The 16,203-nt window shown below is 36.0% G+C and overlaps 1 protein-coding gene across 2 annotated transcripts in view; it reads right to left on the minus strand.

Moving 5' to 3' along the window:
* Positions 1-746: 746 nt before the first annotated feature.
* Positions 747-16,203, minus strand: part of AFF4 (ALF transcription elongation factor 4) — a 67,221-nt gene continuing 51,764 nt past the window's right edge. For both annotated transcript variants that reach the window (XM_081034910.1, XM_081034911.1), the window contains 10 exons: positions 15,490-15,578; positions 14,633-14,873; positions 10,650-10,744; positions 9,962-10,025; positions 9,707-9,843; positions 8,786-8,857; positions 7,606-7,699; positions 6,728-6,771; positions 5,281-5,501; positions 747-2,439 (listed from right to left, as the gene is read on the minus strand). In XM_081034910.1, the coding sequence (XP_080891036.1) occupies positions 2,312-2,439; positions 5,281-5,501; positions 6,728-6,771; positions 7,606-7,699; positions 8,786-8,857; positions 9,707-9,843; positions 9,962-10,025; positions 10,650-10,744; positions 14,633-14,873; positions 15,490-15,578 (1,185 nt within the window). In that variant the 3' untranslated portion in view covers positions 747-2,311. The remainder of the gene's footprint in view (positions 2,440-5,280; positions 5,502-6,727; positions 6,772-7,605; positions 7,700-8,785; positions 8,858-9,706; positions 9,844-9,961; positions 10,026-10,649; positions 10,745-14,632; positions 14,874-15,489; positions 15,579-16,203) is intronic.

Here is a 16,203-nt window from a genome sequence, read left to right on the forward strand (position 1 = left end):
ACTTGACACAGTATCTTAGAGCAGCACCCTAAAACACGCAGGAAGCTCTGCTTTAACACAGTATCAGTGTAAGCCAGAGGCGCTCCTGCTGTGCCTTTCAGGACACACAGGACACCAGATCACACCGGAACTCAGAGGTGCCCAGAAGCCGCTGCTGCTGAACGTCTAAAAGCTCAGAGGGTACTTCCCCATTTCTAAAGCCATCACTGCAAGGGAAGGAATCAGAGCCAGAGGAGTCAGAGAATGCCAGGACATGTGTCTACTGGGTCAACAGTGGCAAGTTTCTTACTGAATAACTACCATGGTCACTGAGAAGTTGTCCTCATAAGGAAAACTGTTCCTAAAACACATGAAAATTAAGTTAGAAAGATATCAGAGGTAATTTCTCCACGGGAAAAACTTTAAATTCAACACAATGTGTAGATTTCAATCTTCAATGATATGCAAAAACAACTTGAGGTACAAAACAGTTAAGAAGCTCTGGAAATATGAGGCCACAGGACAATGAAAGCTCACTAGTTTCAGAAAGAAGTGTAAAAGAGATACAACACTGAGGATTCACTGGGCTTGGAGACTTTCTATCCTTCTTTTCCCATTTCAAGCCTTTGCAATCATCTATAAATAGCAGGACAATCCCCTTTTCTGATTGGATGGATTCATTTTTTTGGAATGGGGAGAAGGACAAACTACGTTTTGAAGCAGCATTACCCAATAGGTTAGACTAAGTCATGTACCAAAGCATTAGCTTTTCTGAAAGGATTCTGCTTTATATGACCTTAAAGGAAGATTTAAAAGGGAAGAATTTAACATAGGCGCCGAAGACCAACAGTATGGGCAATCTGGTCCTAGTGTAAAACTTCATCTGTAAACAGTCCATAGAGTCTTCATTTAAAGGTAAGATTTAAGGCACACCAGACATGATAGGGGCACTAAAAACAAAGGACAGAGGGAATATTTCTCACCTCCGACTCCTATATGCACCTTACAGGGAAAGGTACTTGGATATACAACTCTTACAGAGCTGGCTTCTTAAGCTCTACCCCTACTCCCCACCCCTTCCCAAGAAAGCCCGCATTGAACCAAGTTAGGTACTTTTCTAGTGTGAATTTTCTGATCCCATCAGAAAGATACATCACTGATGAAGGCCTTCATAATACAAAGGGAGTAATTACAAAACAGGTTTAAAAGGAGAAATTCATCATCTCTACATCAGGCATTAGACCTCTAAGTTATAAAGCAAAAGCACACACACCAAAGCTCCAGCCCATTCCTATATTCGTCACTGCATGTATCAGAGCATCAAAATCTACTGTGGAAAAAATTTTTTGAAGTAAGAATTCTAAAGAGAGTTTACCCTTCAAACATCATCAATGAAAGAGATATAGGCAGCAACCCTCAGGAGTTGGATCATCTTTGTTCAATAGTAACTTGCTCTGTTTCAATGAAGTGTCAAATAATCAGCAACAAAAAAGAACACATGGTTTTAATAAAATCCATAAAATTCAAGATTGTCCTTTTATGATACCCTTCACGTGCTATGCTTCTCCTAGAAAGTCTGCCTGCCCTCTTTTGTAATGCATTAAATGCAAGTTATAGTCACCTTGTGATTGTTATAGTGTTATTAACACACATTCACAGTTCTTGAAATAATGCATACCAAATCAGACACATTTCATTTTACATCCACATAGAATGCTATCTTCTCCTATTTGATTTTTCATATGTAGAAGAATATCCTTAATACTAAGTATAATTTCTGCGTTAATAAAATTGTAGTTAAGATTTGAAATATTATCAGGTAGTAGGTGTTGAAAGAACATGTCCATATTTTAGATGAACCAACTCTTACTCTTAGAAGAGCTACCACAAAAAGACATTAGGTAACAAAGCTCCCGAAATATATAAATAAAAATGCCTACTTTATGCTAAATACTTAACAGGATAAAATTTATAGGCAGAAATAACTGTTTTAAACTAGCCCCAATCTGGGAACTTAAAAAATTAAAATAAATAGAATTTCAATTGATTAGTTATGAATTGCAACTGGAATTTCAATTATTACACATCACTGAAACCATCTTATCAATATGCTGCAGATTTAAAAGCATTTAAATAATTTTTCATATTGGGAATACTGAAGGATCAACTGACATGATGGCTTTGGGGTATACAAAACAATAAAACATGAACCAGGGAGGAGAAAACCATTCCTCGTTCTTAGTGTCGACTAGGTGGCGCGTTATGGCAGTTTTCCTTCGCGATGTAACACAGTGTTGTGGAGAAAATCAGAGGCAACGAGAATGTGTTCAGTTCACGATATCAACTTGGCATCCTGGCGAAGCCAGTGCAGTCCCTGCCGGGTGTAACGAACTAGGTCTGTCATGATGCTCGCGTTAAAGATGAGAGGGCCCATTACTTTATCCAGTTCAGCAAAGAATTCTAGAAAACCCAAAACACTCATTAAATGATGTACACTCTTTGAATCACTGCTTTAAAATTTTTAGTCCACACTGAAATAGAATTCATATGAAGTCAAAAAGTACTCCCTCCTACACTAAAATAACTGTCCCTGTCTTAGAACAAACCAGAGTCTCTCCAGTTATATTTTTCCCTAAGTCACAACACATTTTAAATGAACTGTGTAGTCAGGAATTAAAGTGTTTTACATGTAAGCCAAATTCCACTGCCGGAAATTGTACATTGTTAGTATGCAATAAACGTTATTAAAATGGAGACCTAGTGTCACGATGTACTATTATTCAAAACATTCTCTGGGTACTATTTTTGTATAAGCAGCTGATGGTACAAGAAAGGAGGATGGTCTTTGCATGTTTCCTGATTCCTATGAGTCCCTGTGAAGTTCAACAGGTATGACAGACTGTATCCAACCTTTCTGCTATGACCCTATGCCATGTAACATTGATAAATTAAATCCCATGTTTTAGACAGCAGTTTAAAAAAGTCAAGGATGGAAATGAAAGGATTTTTCCTGTATGAACAAATATAGGCTGATGTATGTGAGGCCAGGTATAGAGAGGAGGGGACAACAGTATCCTAACATTTGATTCCAATGCAATTTTGGGAGAAGATAGAGGGATGTAGGACTCAGACAGTAAAGAGTTGATACCTGTGCACAGAAAAAGGGGTCATTCTCATGATGAAGATCTCAGCCTACTTAAATTCAGGCAAGAAAGTAAAGGATCTTCTTTATAGAATTCAGCTAATTTATGCAGAAGAAATATCAGAACAGCAAATTCCTGATGCATTTTCTATTTCCTAATGGAATAATAAATGTAGGTAATGATCGTCAATGGATGCTAAAAGCATAAGTTAAAGTTCAGTAGGGAATCTTACGTCAAACTGAGTCAGGCTGACATCACCTAAATGAATCAATGGTCAGATCTTGATATCTTAAAAACGGGATAACCGTCACATGCCTCTCCCTGTGACGTAACAGGAAATCTGGAGCATCAACTATGAAACACTCTTATCTAAAATAATAAACTGGAATCTAATCAAGCCTCAAGATATAACTATCACCATGAAGAAAATAAAAGGGACAGAAAAGCAAACTAAATGATGCCATAAGAAAGTAATCGGTCAAATCCAAGATATGATACATTCTACGGCCTATTTTCTCCCTGACATCAATGATAAAGTGAGGAGGGGGAGCTACTTAAGAGACTGATCAATGACTGTTTGACCATGCCTAAAACAAATCCAACTGTTAACAACTGGGACATGTGAGATAACAGGGAAACGTGATGGTAGACTAGACATAAGACGCCATAAAGGAGGTACTATTAATTTTGGTGGCTGTGGTAAAGGCAAGGTGGTGATGTTATTGGAGAGTCTGCATCACTTAAAGACGCACACCAAAGCATTCAGGTGCAGTGTCACAGTGTTTGGTATTTGCTTTAAAATAGTCCAGGGGAAAAGAATGAGGGTAAGGGGAGGAGGTAACATAATTGGCAAAATGTTGTGTTGTTGAAGCTGAAGCTGAGTAGCTGAGTGAAAGGAACATGGGTTCATTGTATCATTCTCTTTCCTTTAGTCAGCGTTTGAAAATTACAAAACGTAAAAAAAGAAAAGCAAAAAAGAGGGTAGAAAACTGGCATTAGGGAGAATAATGGAAAGTAAAGTAAGGGTGACTGCAGAATTTCAGATTTGTTAACCTTTTCTGAGCAGTACTGACAATATTTAAAATTTTGGGAACAATTGGGTTTTGTTTTTGTTTTTTTTAAAGATTTTACTGGGGAATACTGGGGAGCAGTATGTTTTTCCAGGGCCCATCAACTCCAAGGCAAGTCAATGTCCTTCAATCTAGCTGTGGAGAGCACAGCTCAGCTCCAAGTCCAGTCGCCATTTTTTTTTCAGTCTTAGTTGCAGGGGGCGCAACCCATCATCACATGCGGGAACTGAACCGGCAACCTTGTTAAGAGCTCTCACTCTAATCAACTGAGCCATCTGTGCACCCCAAAACAATTAGGTTTTAAAAAACACAACTTTATGTTAAATGTTGGGGTTTCCCTTCTACCTTTCTGTCACTATTACCCCTCTTTACGTATAAAACTCTTTCATTTTCATCTGATTATCTGTTCATACTATAAATATTTAAATGTATTCTGTGACAAAAGGACACTTGCTTGATTGGCTACTGTAGTGTTTCTCTACAAAGGACCTACCCAAATAGATGCTACACACATATGTGCTAATAACATCTACTAAAACAACATGGTGTCTGGACAGTGACTTTCCCCAAGGTGTTTAAGTATGTTATAATTCTCATTGTTCTTAATTTGGGAGATAATAAACTTAAGGTGCAAAGCCTCAAATGATCTAATATTAAAGAATACTACAAATCTATTCACTTTGTAGTTCTCTTTTATCACATAAAGTTTCTTCCAATATACCTAAAAATCCAGTAAGAACATGCTTTCTTACATATTAAACATCTCGTGTATGAGATGTCTGTGCAATCCTATGCCTATAGCCAATTTTGCTGTTACTCATCCTAGAATAGAACATGTATTTTATTACTTTCATAGTATGGGCTGTGTTGAATGTGCCAGAACAAAAACGATTTTTAGTTTAGTTTGTGTCACCAGTATAGGGAAAGGTATTTTTTGACCAAATACAGTACATTCAACATGACTGCTAAGCAATGGAGATTAGACTAGATAATAAACTAAAAATGTAGACCAGACACTTACTTAACTAGATCATAAAAGTTCCCTTTAACAATTCCATCCCTCACAGTTTCTCCGGAGACCTTCCTACCTTTTTGCTCTTTGGAAAGCTGCTCAGCTTGGTCCCAAATTTCTGTGGCATAGAGGAAGTTGGATGTGACCTGGACATAGCTGGCTGCCATGTGGTGGATCCTGTGTGGAATGGTCACTGAAGAACCACTTGCTGAAGCACTACTGGCCCCAGAAGAGTAACTTCCTGAATTGCCTGGCGACAGCTTTGGAGAAACAGGGGAAGGCATCCCAACAGCTTTGCTACACACAGAAAAGACAGGGAGCTTATTCATGTGGATATGGTGAACATGATGCCAACAATGTACTACGCCTGGGCTCTCCCTACATGAAAGCTTTTACAATTTAAAGATACTGTGAAACTAGAAGGGTTCCCAGAGAAGAACAATTTCTTCCAAATAAGTACTTAACTCACTAAGGACCATTGTGCATTATCATCTTATTTAGACTCTTTGTTTTAATGAATGGCAACAGAACCAGAGATGGGAAAAAAACTGAGAAAGTCATACACATGTCAATAGTTGACAGGTTAGATCGCCTAACTCCCAGCTCAACATACTTTCCATCTATTAGGGCATATATTTAAGTATTTTTCTAATTGTTTTGTGGAAAGTTGGGTGGAATCAACAATTTAACACACAAAAATTGTAGTACTAGATGGGAATATCTTAGTCTGAATTCCATAATTTCTAGTATTTCCCTAGTTTAACCAAGTTATTCAGAGCTGACAAAGAGGTACAACTTTCTCAATCAACTGCAATCACCTCTAGCTTCTGTCAATTAAATTAAATGTTTCTTAGAAAACACATGTCAAAGCTGGCAGGGTTCATTTTAGCAGTACTAAAATTTGTGGAAATGCCCAAGACCATAAAAAAAAAAGGAAAATCAAACAAAAGTTAGGGGGGAAAAAGTATTTGTTAGAATACTTTTTTATCTGCACTTTAGCACTATAAATTTGGTTAAGAAAATAAGTATGGACAAAGACAAAATATCAACATAAACATAATAATTGAGCAGATAAATTTACCAACAAAATAAAGGTTTCATGGTGTTTTTCCTTTTTTTGGTGGAACGTAGGATGGAAGTGATGTGCAGATGGAGAAACCACAATCATGCCACTATTATTAAATTCTGGCAGTGTCAAAATTTGAGTAAAGATAAGCTCACTGTGATAAAAACCCAAGTAGCTACAGAAATCAAACAGTGAGAAGAGTTAAGATGCTATAAAAAACTAAGATTTCTTCAGGTGAAATGTCCCCTCTCTAATCTTTCTAAGATTAGGTTCAATTATCCCTATTTCAGTTTATAAAAAACAAAAACCGATAATTTAAAAATACTTTATTACAGATGGTTTTAATTATTTTAAAAGTTGTCATCTTTCCATTTTTGAAAATTGGATTGTACCCTTCCACTTTCACATAAAATCAAACTTATCACAAATAATATTTTATAGAATAAAATTGACCTACCTTCCTAAGCCAGGTGATGGTGCTTGAGAATTATTATAAGAATTCTGTGGAGAAAATAAAATGTACTTAATAAAAATAAAACACACTATTTATGAAGTACTAAATATATTCAAAAGCATTGGACCAGAACTGATCTTAAGAAGCTTTATAAATAAAAAAAAAACACAAATTGCGTGCGTGCGTGCGTGCGTGCGTGCGTGTGTGTAAATGTGCAGAAAGAAGTTACAGAAGAGGGCTGGGGCGTTCTGGAAGATTAAGGGAGACACAAAGAACGAGTTAACACTCAGACCGATAGAGTTGGGGAAAGGGCACAGAGAGGTGAATCATACTATGCAAAGGCTGCAGAAAAGAGAATGTATGTGACCCATAAAGTTTTCTTCAAGCAGAGGTTTAGATTAGGAATAAGAGAGAGACCTTCAGGGCCTTGCAAATCTGGGTAAGAAGCTTGGACTTGACCCTGAATCAATGGTAAGCTTCTGAAGGGTTCCAAGTCATAATTAGGGCAGGATTTTAAGAAGATTTATGTGTTGCTGTATGAAACAAATATAGACATTTTAGAAAACTAAGGTAAGTGTAAGGAAAGCTGGTAGTAAAAACGAAAGACCACTGTAAATGTATAAATTAGGTTTCATGATACAAATAGCCTACATCTAGTGAAATGTTATCAAGAGCTACTGAATATGGCTACATAGGTTCTACAATCAAACATATGTGCATTTAAAAACTAATCAAGAAACCTCAAACTTATTTGAAAGTCCCCAAACAGTAGCTCCCCACTTGCCGTGGCACGTAAAACATGAGGGCACTTTTGGGGTGGGGACAGGAGACTTTACAAATTTTGTCTCCTAGGAAAGGGGCCTCCCCTCGGGCACACTTACCTTCAGGTGCTCCGTCAGTGTCTTGGAGTACTTCAGAGCATTTTCCTTCTTCAGTTTGAATAGCCTCAGGTACAGCAAGGACTCGCACCGTAGGCTAGTCGATGGAAAAGGGCAGCTTATTTACAGGACAGCACACTCTGGCCTCATCTGCACAGACAACTTTTGCATTGTGTAAGAACACAGGACTGGCTCCTGGGAGTGAACCGAGGCATAAGGCCAGGCAAAACCAAGAGCTGTGTTCTTATAATGGTACACATCCCATGGAGGGGAAAAAAGGGGAAGAGACCTAGGACTAGCCTATTTGGTGACATTCAAAAATTAAAACCTCATCCACAAGACCCAACAGGTCATTCATTGTAACACATGCATTTAAAAAAAAAATAGCTGAGGGGCAGACTCTCTATATCAAATTGTAAATAAAATCAAACAACAGAAAGTAGAAAACTCAACTATGAATATTACAACTTTGATGAAACATATACAAACCTTAACATGGCTTACAAAGGCCCTGCGTGATCATCACTGTCTACCTCTCCAGTCACTTTCACTTCTCACTGGTCTTTCAGTTCCTCTAGTTTCCAGTTTCTTTCCGCTATCCAGCTGTTGCACATGTTCCCTCCACCTAAGGACTAGGTCTCCATATGCTCTACTTTTATCGTTACATTCACTTTTCTTTCAAAGTACTAAATTCATATACTTGTGTAATCATCTGATTAATTTCTGTCTTGTCACACTAGACGCTATGACAAATAGGACTGTGTCAGTTTTACCCACAGCTGCACTCCTAGCTATTAAACACAGTGCCGGGTAAATACCTACAACAAACGAAAACTGATACATCTTCCTGGAATACAAGCAAAGAAGCCACATTCTTTATTCTGAGCAAGCTAACCGTTTGCTCCCCAAGAAAAGATATAGAGAGAGGATACCAAAAGAAGAGCCTGGAAAAGTGACAATGGAGAGTTCTAATATCAGCCCCACTCTACACCAAGGCTTTTGTCAAGAGGACCATAGATCAGAGACTGATAACTATTAACATCTTTCAGCAGGAATTTTGAGTTATTTTCTACTCAACGGTTATGGAATGTTGTTCAAGGGTAACTTTCAGAAGAGCATAAACAACACACTTTATTATGGAACTGCCTGTCATCTAGCAGAGGCTGGAGCATACAACACTTACCAAAGTACTGTGAGTCTTTTATCTGCTGCTGTAGCATCTGGTGCTAAGTAATTCTTTAGCTTCATAGTGTATCTGTGAGTTAAAATAACAAATGATACAAAGTATTTCACCTTGATCTTATGACTTCCTTAGTCCTCAAAACATTAGCATCAAACTTACATAAAGGCAGAATTGCCCACTTAAGTGTCTAGTTCTCCTTCTCCAAGGACAATAAAGGAGTAAGCATCCTCTTTAGCTTTATTGTATATAGTCATGACAGTTATGACAGGTGGTGTTAGGTGACTTTGTCATTGTGCAAACATCAGAGCGCACTGACGCAAACCTAGATGGCACAGCCCACCACACAGCTGGGCTATACGGTAGAGCCGACTGCTCCTAGGCTACAAGCCTGGACAGCGTGTTACTGCACAAAACAACAAGAGATTAAACCAAGCACAAGAGAAAACGACGCAATCAAGAGACACAAACAGGAGATGTATGAGGTTACTGCCAGCATAACAGGGCATACTCTTTTACAGCAAACTTTTTTTAATAAGTAGAAAGAACACACTCTAAAAACAATAAAAAATATCGTAAAGACATAAACCAGTAACATAGTTGTTTTTATAATTATCAAGTAGTATGCTCTGTACATAACCGTATGTGCTATACTTTTCTATGACAGGCAGTGCAGTGGGTTTGTTTCCATGAGCGTCACTACAAACATGTCAGGCATTGTATTATGACATTACCATGGAGCTGACGACACTAGGAGACAGGAAGTTTTCCGTTCCATTATAATCTTATGGGAGCATTGTCCTATGTGCAGAATGTCACTGACTGCACGTCGTTAATCAGTGCATGACCGTATAGTTATGCCAACCCCTTCCAAGGTACACCAGAGAATAACATTGCCAATAATGTGGGAAGTTTCCTACTTACTTGATGAGATCCACCGTCTCTGAATACATAAGAAATGGGGATTTGGATTCCTGAGCATTTTTCTCTAATGCATTCCCACATTCAATGAAAGACACCACGGCATCAAGATAGTACACAGCCTTCTCAAATCTGTCAGACTGAAGAAAGGAGAAAAAAGGGAATGTGAGCTGCACTGATGTCCCATGGGAACAAGCAACAAATGAAGGCTTAGTTAATTTGATTAAATACATAAATGTGAAGAGAATATTTACATACCAAAGCATCTGCGTTGTGCTTTAGTTTTTTTGCTTCTTGTAAATAATGGTCTGCTGAATAATTTCTGCAATGTAAATTTTTATTGTAAATAAAGTGGTAACTATTTTCATAAGATAATACTAATTCATTTTAGTCTCCAGCATCCGTCAGTTTTCATGTCCTCAAGTAAAGAAAATGAGCTACTTACTAAACATGCGATTCAGTTTTTTCTGATAAATGTTTATACTGGGTTAAGAGCATAAATCGTTTTGGCTAACTCACGGCAAATTTTCTACTTAGGAAAATAGAAATCAAGCTCCCTAGTATTAAATACTAACTCACCCAAGTTGTTTGAAAGATTTAGAGTAAATAAAAATGTAAGTAGGAGAAAAAATTATCAAAATAGAAGAAAAATCCAACATGGCTCTTACGGATTTAAGAAAGCCCCCCGATTTTAAACTGTGATACCAACAGCACTAAGGTTCTTTCTACTGGAAGCAAATCATTCACATCCCCCATGAAAGTCATGGAGTTAAGTTAAAGGAACAACACTTAGGACTAAGCGGGTGCCTTTCAAATTAAGTTCTGAATATTCTGTAGATCATAACAAGTATAAATTCTTCTAGTCACTGGTAGAAATTAAAATGAATTTCTTATATGCTGACTGGAACGATTTTTTGAATGCACAAAAAAATCTTATTTATCTCACCTGTCGTCAAAGACAAGCTTTGTTCTCCGAGGCTTAGAAGCATCAGGAGTTGGTGTAGATGGAGGGCAGTTAGAAGAACTATTTGAAGCCTTTTCCTGACCAAAAAAATATATAAACTATGTTAAAATTGTGAGGAGACAAAAATTAAACTAGAAGTATTTCCTGACCCACTGGTATAAAAAGAAAACAAAATTCACTGACTTCCGTAATTAATTTCCTTGTTATAAAAATTTTAAATTTCAGAATGTAAACATCGTTTTTCACAAAATGAATCCATTTTATAAACCAAAAATATTCATCCTAATATTAGGGGTCTACTATGTGCCAGGCACTGACCTAGGCACTTGTTAAAACACGAGGAGGACACCAAACCTAGTATCAAAATACCAGTACTACTTAAGACAAAATTTATTGGTAATTACTGGTCAATGAAAATAGTAATAACAATACCTAACATTTACTATGTGCTTACCAATTACCAGGCACTAAGTTAACTAAGTACTTAGTACAATCATTAATCCTTCAACAACCTTATGAAATATGTACTGCTATTAGAATAGAACAAAAAACAGTCTCAATAAGGTTTAGTAACTTGCCCAAGTTCAAACAGCTTTTAAATAGCACTCAGGAATTTGGGTTTTAAGTCCAGATCTATCAGATTTCACAAGCCTAGCCACTTTCTTAAAGTATATTCTGCCTTTTATCAACATAGCCCTTTCATGCCAGGGCTATGATTCTGTCTTCACAACTGCTTCCCCATCCAGCCCTAACTTTAATAAAATGAATATACATTTTTCCATAATAAAACATCATAAATAAGTAGAATGTATCCTAGAAATGCATGAATGTTTCAACATTACAAAATCCAAAATATATCATTTTACTACTTGTGCTTAAAGTCTACTTAAAAGGAACCATGCAGCCATTTTCTTTCTTTTTTTTTTTTTTTTATGATAAGGGTTTTTCAGTTCTACTCATAAAAGCTTACTTCAAGGAATGAAAATAAAAGTCCTGAGATTTGACAAAATACTACGCTCTTTATGGTCAAGTTTGCATGTTTATGAAATAGCTGCCTGAATTTTATGTTGCAATGAAACATTACTAGAACAGCTTTTAGATATACAGTGCCTAAGTTTTGATTTAGTGGAGGAAGACTGAAGTATCTTAAAGAAAAAAGTTTCCAGATATTTCAATACTTTTCTTATATGAAAATTATGCGTATGATGTATAAAATCACTATATGGGTGGTGATGGATATTAACCAGACTTATTGTGGTGATCATTTCACAAAATATACAAATATCAAGTAATTATGTTGTACACCTGAAATGGATATGTTATATATTATGAATATCTCAATTTAAACAATGGCTGAACTACAAGAAGATATAGGCAACTCCTGTATATCTGGAAATAACATGAGAGTGAAACATACTTCTCTCAGTGAACAATAGGACAAAGTGACAAATAATCAGTCAGCATACAGGTTTGAAAACACGATTAATCTAATTGCATCATACAGATTCCTGTCCACAAGATATATAGAGTACACATTCTTCTCAAGTAAATATAGAACATTACAAAAACATACCATATACTGTACTCTCGTAAAGAAAATCTTTAAAAATTTTTTTAAAAGATTATTACCATGTAGACCACTCTCTAGCCCCAATATAATTAAGGTAGAAGCAAGAAAATCTCCCTGTTTAGAAACTGAGTAATACACTTTTAAATAGCAATTTGTTCAAAGATGAAATCACGATGGAAATTAGAAAACCTTTTAAACTGCATTATAAAAATATTATACACCAAATAGAGCAAAAGCAGTATTTAGAGGGAAATATATAATCTTTAATTGTTCCTATTGGAGAAAGCAAAAAACTTAAATTTGAAGTATCCATCTTTAAAAGTTAGTAAACAGAACAGCAAAACGAAAAGAGTAAGAAAGGGAATTATAAAGAATATAAATTAATGAAATAGAAAACAAACTACAGAGAATCAACCAAAAACAAAGGCTGTTTTTTGAAAAGACAAGTAAAAATGATAAGCTTCTGATGAAACTGATCAAGGAAAAGAGATGGCACACAAAGCTAATATTAAGAACAAAAGAGGAACATGAGTAGAGATATTACAGATATTAAAAGCATAGTAAGACAATATAATGAACAACTTTATGCCATTTTCAAAAATTTGACAATATAAGCAAATATCTAGAAATACAAAATAAAATAAAAAATTATGTGTAATTTTGGTTTTCCACATTATCTCATTTTTCTTTAGTTGATATAAGAAAGCCTATTTTTCAACTAAATTATAATTTTTTCTTTAATAAATCCATCTATAATTGTCTAAATAGGAAACTGCCAAGACTAATAGTAATAATTTTAACAACTGTTAAGTGCCAAAAGATCTTGAAATCAAAGTGGTCAGGGCCTCTATTTTACAATTTGTTGATATCAACAGTACCAAACAACTACATTTGATCCAACAAATATTTCCTGATTACCCAGTAAATTAAATATTGGATAAAACACAAGGCAAGTAAGATACAAATCCCTGCTTTTAAGAAGCTGACAAGCCAATAAGGAAGAGACATAGGCAGTGAGTCTTGCCTATGAGATAACAGAAGCCAAATGAGCAGGTGAGCTCATTCAATGAGTACTTTCCTTAAAAAAAAAAAAAAGATAATAAGTTTCAAGAAATAAACATACAGGCCTCAGAATCCTACAGTTAAAGGATGGGAAACTGAGACAGCAGGTAGTAGAGAACTGGGATAGTGAAGGAAGCCAATGGGACACTCAAGTCCCTTAAGGACACTAGGACTAACTCTCTAAACTACTAGAGAAGGGTGCCAAACTGGAGAAAAAGCCTTCTGCATATCTCAATTTGAGACATTGTTCACAATTGAAGCTACCTCAATTTAAAAGATTTACTTACCACAGTTAATAAGCATGACTGCCTTTAACAGTCTAATTTTTCAACTCCCAAACCTTTGCTTACTTAAATTACAAATAATAATCCAGTGAATTATATTCTTTAAAATCTAGGTATTTTCTTAATTTTATCAAGGAATTTGCTCCTGATCAGAACAGGTTAGAAAGCAGTGCAAATTACCTGATAAACAAATGGAAGGTGAGAGTACAGCTTTGAAAAAACTTCTTTGATCCAATTCTCCATCCATAAACATTAAGAATATTCCCCTATGTTATGAGCTCTAGGAAAGCTTTAGGAATAATTCCAGTGTTAGCTCAGCTAAAGAATTTTTTTTTCCTTCACAATTCAAAGCCAAATGGTTACTCTGTCACTTTATGTTAATATACCATATTTTGCTGGTTATAATGCACTCCCATGTATAATGCGCACCCATGTTTTTGGCGCAAACTTTCAGGGGAAAAATATCTGTTGTTTTAATTTTTTAATCCAAAGTTTTGTTTCTATTTAGGTACTTGTTTTTTTGTATCATAAAGGAATTTTAGCATTTATTTATTTTTGCACTCAACTCATAAGCATAAATAAAAGAATTAAAATCATATATATAGGTATGGAATTAATACAACCCATGAATAAATGTGCATCCTTGTTTATCCCTCACAAATTAGGGCCAAAAAAAAGTGCGCATTCTACAGGGCAAAATACGGTACCTTGCTTGTAAAATCCAATTCTGAAAAATCCACAGCCAATTTCAAACCACAGACAAGCAACTGGAGCTATTTATAATTAGACCATAATCAACTGTTTTTCCACAACCAACTTTTCCAATTATGGGTTTCTATCTTAATTACTATACATATGGCCAGATGATTTGCTGCTTTCATGGTCTCAGATCACTGCCTAAGTTTATTATCAAGATCATCACATTTTGAGAGTAAAATGTAAAGGCCTATAAATTTAATGTTCACAAAATTTTCAAAGCACCGTGTCACTTTGGAGAAGTCACATGGCAACGAAACCGATTTTCAAAACTTAGGCCCCCAATGTCTTACCTTGACCTCCTTAGAGCTACCGGAAGTCTTCCCTTCAGTTTTCTTCTGCTTTGACGTGGAGGAACTGTTTTTGCTGCTCCCACTGTTCTCCTTGTTGCTGTTATTACTTGACTTTAAGGAAGAAGACTGACTAATAGTCCTCTTCCGAGAGCCATGCTCTGTTTTTTGATCTTTTGAAGGAACAGGCCCAGCAGGAGAAGGCAACAAATCCTTTTCTTTTGCTGCACTCTGCTTAGACGACCTGCCAAACCAAACAAATGCCCTCATTTCTCCACATAGTCATACAGGGGTGATGGATATTTCCATGTCTCTCTGTTTGCTTTCAAGACAAATTTGTTTTTCCCATTAGATTACCAGGACACATGATTTCTGTAAAACAGAACTGTAAATTTCATGAGGGCAGGCATCTTGTTCCCACACCCGCCCCCTCTCCTGGTTGTACACCCAGTGCCTAAACCTTGTCTTGCCACACCCTAAGTATTCACTAAATACTGGCTGAATAAATGAACCAGAAGATGAATGGTAAATGAAGATACTAATGCTCATAATAGCAATTAGTCTCTTGCAAGTCACAAATAAGCTGTCATCTAGCCAGAAAGTGGCTAGAATTAAAGCCTTATTTTAATTCTTATCCATTATTCACCCCTACTCCGCTAAAAAAAGAGCAGAGGAAGAAGTGACTGGATCTTAAATGCATTCTATCCCTATTAACTAAAAGCAAAAGCTCACACACACTATTCGGTATAAATATGTATGTGACATGTAGTTACTAAAAGGTATGTTCTAAGAGCATTCCAACAGCAAATGACATATGTGTACATATATTAACACGCCCGTAATATGTTTTGGAGACATACTCTCTGTTGCTGGATGGTTTGTGGCCTGCTGAATTCTTGTCCTCTGTTTTGGGTTTCTTGCTCTCATTGGCTCGGTTATCATCTTCATTCTGGATGAAAAATAGAAGAAGTGGCTGCTAGGTTTGAACTTTATTCATCTAATTTCAGTTTCCAGAATAGTCATCCCCAAAGTTTATCCCTGATAAACTTCAGAAAGAAGATAAATGTGAAGTAAAAAAATTCATTTAAACAATGTTCAGTAAATTAGGTTTTAAGGCTCTAAAAGTCTCCTATTTTAGATAAACAGAGCCCAAATATTGAAAAAAATTTCCTAGTCTTTTGGATGGCATCTTTTCAGACTGATGTTTTTTGGGGGAATGAAATTTTAATTAAAGTGATTCACGTACCATAAAATTCACTCTTTAAAATTCCCTCTTCAAAGCTGTTTCATCATTTTACATTCCCACCAGCATTGTATGATAATTCCAATTGCTCCATGTCTTCATCAACCCTTGTTACTGTCCACATTTTTTATTATAACCAAGCCTAATGATTTTTGAAAAACTTTTTTTTAAGCTGAAACAAAAGCTATGGGCCCATCTAAATTGCCAATGCTACTTTCCTGGGTGAATCCAAGTTATCCTATTTGATTATTTGCTTTAAATACCAGGACACAAGATTGCAAACATTCTGCCATAACAAGACTGTTCCCTTACATAAAATGATTAAACATGA

The sequence above is a fragment of the Rhinolophus hipposideros genome, assembly GCF_964194185.1.
Source record: "Rhinolophus hipposideros genome assembly, chromosome: 23".
Taxonomy (NCBI): Eukaryota; Metazoa; Chordata; class Mammalia; order Chiroptera; family Rhinolophidae; genus Rhinolophus; species Rhinolophus hipposideros.